The 13,505-nt window shown below is 41.6% G+C and overlaps 1 protein-coding gene across 5 annotated transcripts in view; it reads right to left on the bottom strand.

Moving 5' to 3' along the window:
• Positions 1–579: 579 nt before the first annotated feature.
• The window catches only part of IMPDH1 (inosine monophosphate dehydrogenase 1), a 208,289-nt gene continuing 195,363 nt past the window's right edge, over positions 580–13,505 (bottom strand). For all 5 annotated transcript variants that reach the window (XM_040413529.1, XM_040413533.1, XM_040413532.1 and 2 more), the window contains 2 exons: positions 12,792–12,875; positions 580–1,780 (listed from right to left, as the gene is read on the bottom strand). In XM_040413529.1, coding sequence (XP_040269463.1) covers positions 1,759–1,780; positions 12,792–12,875 — 106 coding nt within the window. In that variant the 3' untranslated portion in view covers positions 580–1,758. The remainder of the gene's footprint in view (positions 1,781–12,791; positions 12,876–13,505) is intronic.

The raw sequence follows: 13,505 nt of genomic DNA, 5'->3' as shown, positions 1-13,505 counted from the left end.
AGCAGTGCGCTCATGTTCAGAGATACTAGACTGCGCAGAAGCGCAGCCCAGTATCGAATTTTTTTTAATCCCGGTGACAAAAGTATCGATTGGGTATCGAAATTTCGATACCCGCAACAACCCTAGAGCAGTGTAAACCATAAAGCGGTCACAGGGAGTTAGACCCTCATTGATCTGAGACATTGTGGCAGCTGACCACTGTATGATTGTCAGTTTGGTATTTCTATAGAGTTTCCCACCCCCCCCAATCAACAGTATGGAGGTAGCAGAGCACGAGGTGTAAATACAGCCCTGTCTACTCCTCTGCCAGATCCATCTTCTCCTTGATGTACAGGGTCAGAAGAGATGCCTATGCAGGAACCTGGCCGTGTCAGTCAAGAAAGAGGGAGGAGCTTGCAGGGGAAACATAAGGAGCAAGGGTGCAGATAGTGGCTTGGGCCCACCCACTGTGCACTTAACTGTTCATTTGCATATGGATTAAGAGAAAGGCTAAGTGAAAGGCTACATTAAATTCAACTGAGCTAGCCCTAGAAGACCTTTAACAGTGCATTTCCTGGTGACAGACAGATCATTCAGAGATTACAGAACACACTGGCAGGCGAAGCTCAGATTTATTGCTTGATGTTCATCAGCTTAAAGACATGGTAATAAATATATAATAGATATATTGCTCACAATTCACTAGATGTAAGGAATTGCAACAAAAAACAAAAATACAAAATAGGTATGAAAATTCTTTCTTAAAAGGTCTTCCTTAGAATAGTTCATCTCTAACCTGTAACATTCATTTAAAACAGCTTCCAGTAATTAGCAAAGTGACCAAGGAAGTAGAACATGAAACTTACAGCTGATGCGTGTACAGTCCCTGCTGCACAACTCCACAATAATGAATGGCTAAACAAACATAAAATCAATCATGGGTGCTCAAAGGGGTATTCCCACCTTGGACACAATAAATATGCCATAAATGTCCTACACCTCTCTGCCGAATGGGGCAATACCCTGAACTACCTAGTGAGGCATTTAGTCTCTGCCTCAACAGGAAGGACGGGAGTAACTCATTTTGGAGATACATGCAGGTCCCTGAGGTGGGACCTGCAGCTTTCAGACATTTATGGCATGGCTAATGGATACGGTTGGAATAACCCTTTAATAAATATTTCACAACCACTGGTGCATACTATGGTACGCTCTTCTATCTCTGCTGTACTATATTGCAAACTGATAGATTACTTTTATTCTGAAGTCAGAACATGGGATGCAAATAAACGGAGATACAGCAGATTGTCAGCATTATTGTACTGTATCACTTCCAATACTTCACATTATTAGGAGTGTCCGAAAAGTAGATTGTGTGCTCCTTTATTGCAACCTTCCATAGCACTGTATAGTTCACGGCCTTTACAAAGGGGCTTTATATAAAGAAAAGAATGAGCAGGTGCTGCGAATGTAACAAGACTATTAGCATTGCTAATCTAGGAGAAGAAACAGCTAGTACGACAGCATGGCAGTAGTTTGGTGTTCCATTCTTTAATTAGTCTCTCCGGCGCACCCACAGAACGATGTCCTTAGTGCAAATACCATGCCACGCAGTGAGTAGGTAAACATTGCCGAGTTGCATTTCCTGCATTATAGGGAGAAGGGAAAAGGCGAAGTGCTTGGGGAAAACAGAGGAGGGACTCAACACATCACGTAGGTTCAGCTGGGACCAGAGTTGGGATATTTGGAATAGACTGCCGATGGCTACGTCTCCCAGTTTCAGTATAGCCGCTTCTCGTAACTGTAGAGAGAGAAGGGGGGGGGGGGAGAGATTAAAAACACAGTAGAGAAGCAGATTTGTTAAAGTACATTTAACACATTAAAGCAATATGTAAACAGGGCAATGTTGAGAATAACAACATGCATACAATTCTCATGGTGCTTGTAGACTTTTTTCCCTATACCTTTCAATTTGCTGTATTTAGCAAGTTCTTTACCCCTATTGGTATATCTTTTACCATATATCACTAGCACATTGTCTAACATACACATTCCCAATATACTCATGGCTTTATGATATACCTCATTACATATCTGCCAAGTAAAGAGAACCCGGGAGGGGTGGGGGTTAACTGACTTTATATGGGGGACACAGACATTCCAAAGTTCTAATTTTTAATCTGTTGCAAATATTTAATATATGAATATTTTTGTAAATATTTAAAAAGTTGTACAATGATAAATATAATGTATCTGTAGATGACACCAAGTTATTATAAATCTATTCATGGGACCTCATTCACATGGCAGAGCCCCCCCCCACCCAAAAAAAAATAAAAAAATTCCTTTTGGCCTCTATATGGCTACCATTTGTCAGTGGGTGTGTATGTATGTTTACTGTACTGGTTAATTGACTTTCACTGCATCTGTCAGACACACCCTGTTACAATATACAATAAAAGGAGAGAAGTGTGGTCTGCAATAATTAAACAGGTTGTGTGGCATGTTTGAGTTACCCCCTATCCTGTGGATAGGGGATAACCAGCTGATTGCTGGGGGTTCCCTATTCTGATGGAGCAGCAGGCCGTGCATGCAAACCTCCACTTCATTTATTCACAGAGATAGCTGAGAGGTGTACTTTGTTACCTTCGGTGCCCCGTAGAGAATGGAGTGGCAGTGCACATACATGACCGGAACCCCCATTCTTTTGATCAGTGGTCCCAGCAGTCAGTTATCCCGTATCCAACTTAAAAACTTAGCACAGCCCCTTTGGGACACAGCCTTATTTAACCTTAACCCCTTAGGGACACGATGTACCGGTACGTCATGTGTTGTTCCGATCACCGCCGCCCAGTGATCGGAACAAGGTGCCTGCCTGCTCAAATCATTGAGCAGGCACCTCGGCTAAATGCGTGGGGGGTCCCGTGTAGTTTATAGAATGGGGTAATTTTTGGGTGGTTTCTATTATGTAAGCCTCGCAAAGTGACTTCAGACCTGAACTGGTCCCTAAAAATTGGGTTTTTGAACATTTCTGAAAAATTTCAAGATTTGCTTCTAAACTTCTAAGCCTTGTAACATCCCCCAAAAATTAAATATCATTCCCAAAATGATCTAAACATGAAGTAGACATATGGGGAAAGTAAAGTAATAACTATTTTTGGAGGTATTACTATGTATTATAGAAGTAGAGAAATTGAAACTTGGAAATTTGCAATTTTTTATAAATTTGGCATTTTTTTTACTTCATTTTACCAGTGTCATGAAGTAAAATATGTGACGAAAAAAAATCTCAGAATGGCCTGGATAAGTCAAAGCGTTTTAAAGTTATCAGCACTTAAAGTGACACTGGTCAGATTTGCAAAAAATGGCCTGGTCCTTAAGGTGAAATAGGGCTGAGTTTTGCAAATCTGACCAGTGTCACTTTAAGTGGTGATAACTTTAAAACGCTTTGACTTATCCAGGCCATTCTGAGATTGTTTTTTCGTCACATATTGTACTTCATGACACTGGTAAAATGAAGTTAAAAAAAAAAAATTTATTTATAAAAAAAAGCCAAATTTATAAAAAAATTGTAAAAAAATTGCAAAATTTCCAAGTTTCAATTTCTCAACTTCTATAATACATAGTAATACCTCCAAAAATAGTTATTACTTTACATTCCCCATATATCTACTTCATGTTTGGATCATTTTGGGAATGATATTTAATTTTTTGGGGATGTTACAAGGCTTAGAAGTTTAGAAGCAAATCTTGAAATTTTTCTGAAATGTTCAAAAACCCAATTTTTAGGGACCAGTTCAGGTCTGAAGTCACTTTGCGAGGCTTACATAATAGAAACCACCCAAAAATGACCCCATTCTATAAACTACACCCCTTAAGGTATTCAAAACAGATTTTACAAACTGTTAACCCTTTAGGTGTTCCACAAGAATTTATGGAAAATAGATACAATTTCAGAATTTCACTTTTTTTGGCAGATTTGCCATTTAAATATTTTTTTTTCAGTTACAAAGCAGCCAAGCGAAACTCAATATTTATGGCTCTGATTCTGCAGTTTACAGAAACACCCCATATGTGGTCGTAAACTACTGTACGGGCACGCGGCAGGGCGCAGAAGGAAAGGAATGCCATACGGTTTTTGGAAGGCAGATTTTTTTTTTACACCATGTCCCATTTGAAGCCCCCCTGATGCACTCCTAGAGTAGAAATTTCAAAAAAGTTACCCCATTTTAGAAACTACGGGATAGGGCGGCAGTATTGTTGGTACTAGTTTAGGGTACAAATGATTTTTGGTTGCTCTATATGTTGTGCATTTTCATAAGTGTACAATGTATCTGATACTATATTCAATATGGATGATCATTGCCTTTAACAGCATGTGATCAGCATGAACCTGAAAAAAACCAAGATGGGTTCATGGCAAGTTCAATGTGTTGAAAGTGAATATATAGAGAACATTATACTTATTGTTTAGAGACACAAATTTATCTGTACTGGTTTCTCTAAACATGTCTGTCTGAGGAACAATGGGTGTTTTATGGACATCTGGTGTGGAATATATATATATATATATATATATATCTCTCTATCTTAGGACGGATCCGTCTTCAAATGCTTTCAGTACACTTGCGTTTTTCCGGATCCGGCGTGTAATTCCGGCAAGTGGAGTACACGCCGGATCCGGACAACGCAAGTGTGAAAGAGCCCTAAGAGTAAAGTTATGCTTTTGAAAAAATAAAAAAAGTACTTTAAAAAGGAATAAAGTACAGTTACTGAACCTGCTAAACAGGTCAAGGATTTGTGTGTGAAATAACTAGGGATGAGCGAATCTGCTTCAGATGAAACATCCAAAGTCGATTCAATACTGTATGGAGCTTAACTTCAGAAATTGATTTATACTGTTAAAAAAATTTACCGAACTCTGGTTCGGCTCCAAGTGGTACTGGGAGGTCAAGCCGGGAGCTGCGCTGGACTTACAGCGTGACAAACGCTCGTCTGCAAGGGGCCCAAGGGTTCTCAAAAGGGTTGCGGTCAGGAAGGATGGTGGCCATGCCACAGGTTTCTTTCGTTTTATGCCCATAGCAGCCAATGACTCAGGTAATCTTTGCAGCATGAGATGGTGCATAGCCATGTATGAAGATGAATTTGCTATGGAAGGCATGGTTCTTTTTGTACCATGGAAGAAAGCGGTCAAACGCTATATACTTTGCTGAGGTCATTTTTACACCTTCAGAAACCCTAAAAGAGAACTACCAGCTCTCTCCCCATGATTCTGGCCCAAAATATTAATCAGCCACCTCCTAGTTAACACTACAGCCTTGTTGGGACACAGTGGCCATCCACTGCTCCATCCAGGGTTGCACGGTACTCATCGGTAAACAAGACTGTCAATTAGTCTTCATGTATGTCTGGGCCCACTGCAACAGTTTCTGCTTGTAAGCACTGGTTATGGGTGGCCAAATAGTAGGTTTATACACAACTGCAAGCCTCTGGTGGATTCTACACCGTAAAAGTTTGCAACAGCAGCTTCAAATACCCGTTTGCTGCTTTGTAATGGCATTTTAAGAGCTGCTCTCAATCAGAAGAACTTGTCTGGCAGAAACCTTCCTCATTATGCCTTTATCTGCACAAAGCAGTCTGTGCTCTGAATCAGCCACAAATCTCTTCATCGTACAATGATCACGCTCAAGTTTTTGTGAAATATCTAATGTTTTCATACCTAGGCAAGGGCAAGGCATTGCACTATTTGATGCCTTCCAGTGCAGTTCTGCCATGCATTCAGGATGGTTTTCCATTTAGCCAGTTTAGCAGCCTCATTAAACCCTGGTGTTCTGCATAGTGGGAATGACTAAAGTAATTTCAGCATCCTGAACGCATGGCAGAACTGCACTGTACTGTGTGCCAGCACCCTTTATGTTTACCATATTGCCTAAAAACCGTGGGCTGCTTAATAATGTGGAATGTCCTTACCAAGTAATTTTCCTTTAATTGGGTCACCCGGCAAACTAATTACTATGTTTGAGATTGATTTCAGTGATCCAAAGAGCCCCGAGATACAATACCATCCATTAGTTTAATTGAAAAAACAAAACAAAAAAAAAACATCTTTATGACAAATCCAATTTGCATAATTGGGAAAGAGGTGAACATGATAAATACTTTTATAATTTTAATAGTTCAGGCATTTTTGCATGCAGCAATACCAATGATGTTCTCATTTTTTTATTTGTAAAATGAAGTCATTTGAAGTCAGTTTACTTATGTTTTTAAAAACAGTTTTCTTTTTATAAATTTTATTTCTAGCGTTAAACATCCGGTTACTGGATCACTTTTATCATTGTCATCTAAGGTAAAATCCCCATTTCTATTTAGTACTGCCACAGGCAGGGCTCAACCAGAACCTTGCTATGGCAGGCCTGGAAACCTTTACAAGGCTTATGGCTGCCACAGCACCCTAAGGCTCCCACAATCTTTTCACTCTGGAGCAGTTACCGGTAGCAACCAGCTCCATGTTAATGACCTCAGATGCTGTGGTTGCAAATTACCATATCATTTTAGGTGTCAAGTCTCTGATCGGAGTTCTCGCTGATCACGGACACTACCTGCAGGTATCTGCTGTACAACAGCAATCGCCAGCCAGCTGTGGTGCCTGCTCAACTCCTGAGGGGGTTCAATGTTTAAAACCCTGCCTTCTGCTGTGTATAGAAGGCTAATCGCACAAAGGAGTTAACCGATGCACAATTCCATTAGTCTGCAATGCCCTAGCACATAAAAATAAATAAAAGTGAAAAATATAAATACTCTCATCTCTAAATAGCAATATAAAGGCTTTACATATCTGTATAATTAAATGCATTTGTATTACACGAGAGAAATACTGGTGACCTGGAATGGTGCAAAAATTTGAATAAAAAACTGGCCATGGAGTCCCAATTCCCACACTGCAGCTCCCGTCACCGCCACTTCCAATCACAGCTGGAACCGAAGTGTTGCATGCCATCTACATGCATGCCTCTGCTGCCAGCCAATCAATGGCTTTAACCGTGGCAGGGACAGTGACCAGGTCATTTTTTTCGTAGTATTACTTTTACAGCATGCCAGACCACATGTAATTTTTTCTCCTTTAAATTTGCAGCTACTGAATGAAAACTCTTGTTTAAACTCACAGGTTGAACATACTACAGATCTAGTCCTACTCTAAACTGAAGTGTGTGCCGATGCATGTTGTCTAAGCAGTGCTCTGTGAGCCGAACAGCCTGGAGTGCAGAACGGTGCTCTGTAGAATTTGTCACTTGCTGTTGATTTAGTTAAAAGGGATTCTGTCACCAGGTTTCACCCCTGTCAGCTAAACATATGCTGATGTTCAGGGCCTCATCAGGATTCCTAATGTGGGATTCTAAATGTGATCCGTAGCCTTATTTTGCTAAAAAAACAGGTTTTACTAACCTGTCACTCAAAGAAATAAGGTGCCCAAGGGGATGTCAAGGGATGCAAGGTGCCGGCCGCACCCACCGCCGTTCGTGTCCAGCGCCACATTTCCAGACTTCTGCACCGCCTCCTAATCCTCTGTGCCGCCTCTCGCTCTCCCTTCTTCCCTCCTCCTGCTGTAAGATCTCGCGCTTGCGCACAGGGCTCTGCCTGATGCGCCCGTGCGGACTTCTCGATTTGGCTTCTTAAAGCGAAGTGCGCATGCGCCGGCACTTCGCTCAACCCAGGTATGACCTGCACTCTGGCGCCAGCCTCTCAGAGCCCTGTGCGCACGCGCGATATCTTACAGCAGGAGGGGGGAGGGAGAGCGAGAGGCAGCACAGAGGATTAGGAGGCGGTGCAGAAGTCTGGAAAGGCAGCGCTGGGCACGAACAGCGGTGGGTGCGGCCGGCACCTTGCATCCCTTGACATCCCCTTGGGCACCTTATTTCTTTGAGTGACAGGTTAGTAAAACCTGTTTTTTAGCAAAATAGGCTACGGATCACATTTAGAAGCCCACATTAGGAATCCTGATGAGGCCCTGAACATCAGCATATGTTTAGCTGACAGAGGTGAAACCTGGTGACAGAATCCCTTTAAGCTCATGTTTGCTGCCTCTGAATGTAGACAGCTGTTGCCATTTTCAGACAACAAACAAAGATCTTCAAAACAGTGAGCAATTGTAATACAAAAGCATATTTCATTTTTTTTTATAACTTTGTATTTATATAGTTATTTCGCCTTTATTTACACATAAATGGAAAACCCCTTTTAAGAAACGTTTTTACATATGTGGTAAGCAGATGAAAATTTATAGAACGTGGATTAGCTTAAATAAAGACCTTCCCCCACCTGAGCAAACCAATCCTTACTCACTACCATATTTCTATTAAAGGGGTATTCTGGTTGGTTTAAAGGGGTTGTCAGAGTTCAGAAAAAAACAAAGCACTGTAAATCTGATGGGCAGCAATATATAACTAAAATAAGCATGTTTTAGGCAAAAAATATATATTTCCTCATTTCCCTGGTTCTCTTCTGGCCCTTTACCTGCAATAACAATCTGTGCCCCTCCCCCTGCTCTGCAAAAGGAGTGAATACAAGTGCTGCCCTGAGTGACATGTCTGCCTGCTGGGAGACACTGCAGCATGTTGTATGTGTAGGACTACATGTCCCAGCTGTACAATGACACTGCTGATACACACAGGATCTTCCCCCTACCTGTTCTGGTGCAATGCTCTGCAGAACTCCTGTCAGCGCCTGTGCCCAGCATTTGTCTCCTCACTGCCTGCAGCTACTCAGTAAAGCCTTCAACCCCGAGTCTGCTGCTGAACGGGTTAAAGTTTTTCCTAAAGAATCCAGAAAGAGAGCAGAAGGCAGTGCAGGGGGCGTGGCCAGCACAGAGACGTCTCGTGTACAGACACATCTGCTCTCAGTGCACAAATCATCATCAGAGCAGGTTAAGAAGCTGACATGACAGGTCATGTGACCCTCTGAAATCCGAAAAAGCAGCCACCACAGATGCAGTAAGTGCATGGTAAAGCCTTCACATTTGCCTAGTTAGAAACAAAATAACTGACAACCCCTTTAAGTTAAGTTATCTCCTATTCACAGGATAGGGGATAACTATCAGATCGGTGGGGTTAGTATTGCTGAGACCCCACCAATCATGAGAACGAGGGCCCCATACCACCTGCTGCCCACAGCAGCTCCCCTGAAATGACCGGAACGGCACACATATGCACGGCCGCTCTATTCATTTCTATGGGAGTACCAGAGAGAGTACAGCACTCAGCTAACTCCGGAATTCCCATATGTTTGCAATGGACCTACTCGAGCGGTCTGTAGAAACTACATGTATAACGCGAGTATTTTTTCAGAAGATAATAAAACAAAAACTAGTTTATGGTATGTTTTTATCCAAGAAAACAAATAGTTAAATGATCGCAATCCCTTGTGTGCTTGTTAAAAGGTTATATGAAGTTGCAGAATATAAGCAAGTTAAATGCTCCACTACTTACATGGCAGAAATGTATATCTAGAATGGATGCATGTGCAAAGAAAGAAAAAAGAAGATTAAAAGCCATCTGGTCACTGAAGTGGTTTTAACTGAGCCCATCACCAATAACTTAAAATTAGGCAACCAAAAATATAGGAGCAAATATATCAGATAGGAATATATTTTGTAACTTAAGGATAGTAAGACTTAAAATCCATGTTATCATTTAGGAAGCGAATTTAAAAAAATCTCAGTGTGTAGTAGTACAGAGCAAATTATGCATTATATTAATGCATAAATCTTCAGATATATTAGTACTGGAAGAATAGGTTGGCAAGATACTACTTGCATGCCCTACCATATGCATGCTCTTCTCTTCATTCTAGTGATCAGTGGTGGTCTCCATTCTCAGACCCCCACCGATCAAAGCTTTTGATATGTTTTTATGACATATGAAAAGTTTACCAAAACTCAGTGACCCTTTCAAGCACCCATAAACCAAAAATGGCGACTAACTGATTAGACCCATTTTAACAAGGTCTACTTGACAAGCTTATGCCTATGTGGCCTGCAGGCCAACAGTCTTGTTTGCTGCCAAGGAAACAAGGGTCAGACGGGATGTTTTTTTTTAACCCATTTTCAAGATTCTATGGTTTCTAACAGTCTAGCAAACATATACGTACCATCCAATAAAAATGTGCACGTACAGCTCTGCATATTGATGTGAAAGTCAAGGCAGATAGTACGTCTGCTTAAAGTATGACTACATCCTGGAGCCAGATCTTCTGTTGCTCCCAGAAAGTTAAAGGGGTTTTCTGATATTATGAGGACCTATTCTCCAGATAGGTCATCAATATCAAAATTGGCAGGGGTCTAATACTCGGGACCCTCACTGATCATCTGTTTGAGCAGTTTACCAAGCACAGCGCCTTCCATTGAATAGCAGCTGTGCTTGTCAATGCAGCTCAGCCCCAGTTACTAGATTCACTTGGCATCGAGCTGTACCTACCTAACATGACATCACTGGCCTAGGAAAAGGCTGTGGCGCTCACCAGAACGCTGCAGTCTCCTCTAACAGTTGATCAACGGGGTTGCTGGGAGTCAGACGACCCCAATCTGATATGTACGGCCTATCCTGAGGCTAGGCAATCAATATCAATCTCAGGAAAAACCCTTTAAGGCTGGGTTCACACGGGCGTTGCGGGAACATGCGCAATTTTTTCCCCGCGAGTGCAAAGCGTTTTAAAAATCGGCATGTTTGGTACCCAGACCCGAACTTCACAGAAGTTTGGGTTCAGTATTCTGTAAATTTTATATTTTTCCCTTATAACATGGTTATAAGGGAAAATAGCATTCTTTAGCATTCTGTATTAAGGTCAATTGAGGGTTAAAAAATAAAAAATTAACTCCCCTCCTCCAATTGACCGCGTAGCTGCATCTCCTGTCCCTTCTTCAGGACCTGTCAAAGAACCTGTGGTGACGTCACTGAGCTCATCACATGGTCCATCAGCATGGTGATGATCATGTGAGGAGCAGTGATGTCACCACAGGTCCTAAAGAAAGAACAGGAGACCAGCGATCAATTGGAGGTGGTGAGTTAATTATTTATTTTTTGAACCCTCAATTGACCTGTATTAAAGAATGCTATTATTTTCCCTTATAACCATGTTATAAGGGAAAATACAGTGAATAGACTTTCATCCTAGCAACCATGCGTGAAAATCGCACCGCATCCGCACTTGCTTGCGATTTTCACGCAGCCCCATTCACTTCTATGGGGCCTGCGTTGTGTGAAAAACGCACAATATAGAGCATGCTGCGATTTTTACGCAAGTGATGCGTGAAAACCACCGCTCATGTGCACAGCCCCATAGAAATTAATGGGTCCGGATTCAGTGCGGGTGCAATGCGTTCACCTCACGCATTGCACCCACGCGGAAAACTCGCCCATGTGAAAGGGGCCTAATTGGAATTGTTCTACTGGTATGGTTAAGTTTTAAAATATAAATCTTGTCCATGAACATTAGACCACTATAAACCGGTTTCTAAAGAAACACCCTACTATTAGATCACATATAACCACCATCAAGGATCTGATGCCTGAAAACCATATATGAATGCAAGAAAGTGCGTTACACTCCCTATAAAACAGGTATATAATGCAAAAAAGATCAAATTTCCATAACATGCCTTAGGGCTTGTTCACACGACTGTATGGCTTTTTCCGTGTTTTGCGGGACGTTTTTAACAGATCTTTTTTGTTTCAGTAGTGTTTCCAGTACCATTTAGTTTTTCCGTATGGCATATACAGTAATTACATAGAAAAAAAAAATTGGTCTGGGCATAACATTTTCAATAGATGGTTCCGCAAAAACTGAACGGATACGGAAGACATACGGATGCATTTCCGTATGTGTTGCGTTTCTTTTTGCGGACCCATTGACTTGAATGGAGCCACAGAATGTGATTTGTGGGCAATAATGGGACATGTTCTATCTTTGAACGGAACAGAAAAACAGAAACTGAATGCATACAGAGTACATTCCTTTTTTTGCGGAGCCATTGAAATGAATGGTTCCGTATACGGAACGCCAAAACGTTTGTGTGAACGAGCCCTTAAATGAAGCAAAACCATAACTACTTAAAGGAGTTTTGAGACTTCACTCCCGTTGAACTATCCTCTGGATAGGTCATCAGTATCTGATTGGTGGGGGGTCTGACACCTAGGACCCTGGCAAATCAGCTGTTTGAGAAGGCACTGGCACTCGCGCTGTGGCATTCACTCATCATACCCTCTAGGCTATGTGACATCATATTCAGTCACATGGCCTAGACACTCTGTCCCATTTAAGTGAATGGAGCTGCACTGCAATACCAAGCACAGACATTTTCAAATGGACGGCGCTGTGCTTGGTGAGCAGGGAGAGAAGGTCAGGGCCAGAGGATAGGTCATCAGTGTAAATTCTCAGAAAACCCTTTTAAGTTATGAAGAGAGCATTATAAGCCCTCATACACTGAAATAGCCATGCGATCAAAGAGAGACCGGACTTGCTGTTTAATAAATTACTATGGTACGGTTAGGGTAAGGGGAGCCACGGCTGACACATGGACTGTGTTTCCCAGTCGATCATGGTCATGTGCACGATTCCTAAAGTCCATATAAACATTTTCTCCCAGGCCCGGTAAAAATTTATTATTGAGCGTGTGGCATGGACAACTTCTTTTCAGGGAATATATTTACCATCCATATACATTTTTAATGATTATAAACTAATACTTATTCGATAAAATCTAAATAGCATAAAGATGTAACATCACCAGAAAAATTTAACATAGAAAAACTACTTACGAATGGAGACCATGGACACCACCCTCGACTTGGGCTGACATTGTTCTCTTTTCCAGTTTCAGTTCTCCTGAATACATCATGGACCTGCACAAGTATCAAACCATGCATTACTTCTCAAATTCTATCCTGACAATTTTTGGTAATAGCATCACAAACTTGTGTCAAGCTGATCTTCACCATTACTTTTAGAATCTAAAGACTTAGGGGGTCATTTATTAAGACCGGCGTTTTAATATCCAGCCGGTCTTAATATCCCTTGTAGCTGGTGGGATATCCGCAGGACATTGGTCTCTACACAACTTCAGCGGATCCACTGCCACTTCCTTGCAGTCTTACATTTAGACCATTTTCTACGCCTAAACAAGGCAAGGAAAATGGTAAATAAGATTGGCCTCCCGGCCGGTCCCTGCCCACTTTTTTAGACCTGGCGTGAATGGGGAAAAGTCACAATCTGGGCCAGAAATACGCCTAACATAGGGGATCATTTACTATCCAGAAATAAGCCTCAGTCACCGAAGGCCTGAACACCAAACCCAAAACCTGCATTACAAAGGGTGAAATTTTCTCTTCAAATTGCAGCTAGTGCTAGGTATGATTTTCTTCATGTTTTCCTCTTAAAGGACATCTGTGAGCAGATTTTACCTATGAAGCTGGCTGACCTGTTACATGTGCACTTGGCAGCTGAAGGCATCTGTGTTGGTCCCATGTTCATAT

Source organism: Bufo bufo, chromosome 1 (genome assembly GCF_905171765.1).
Source record: "Bufo bufo chromosome 1, aBufBuf1.1, whole genome shotgun sequence".
NCBI lineage: Eukaryota > Metazoa > Chordata > Amphibia > Anura > Bufonidae > Bufo > Bufo bufo.
This window is presented reverse-complemented; position numbering and strand designations above follow the sequence as displayed.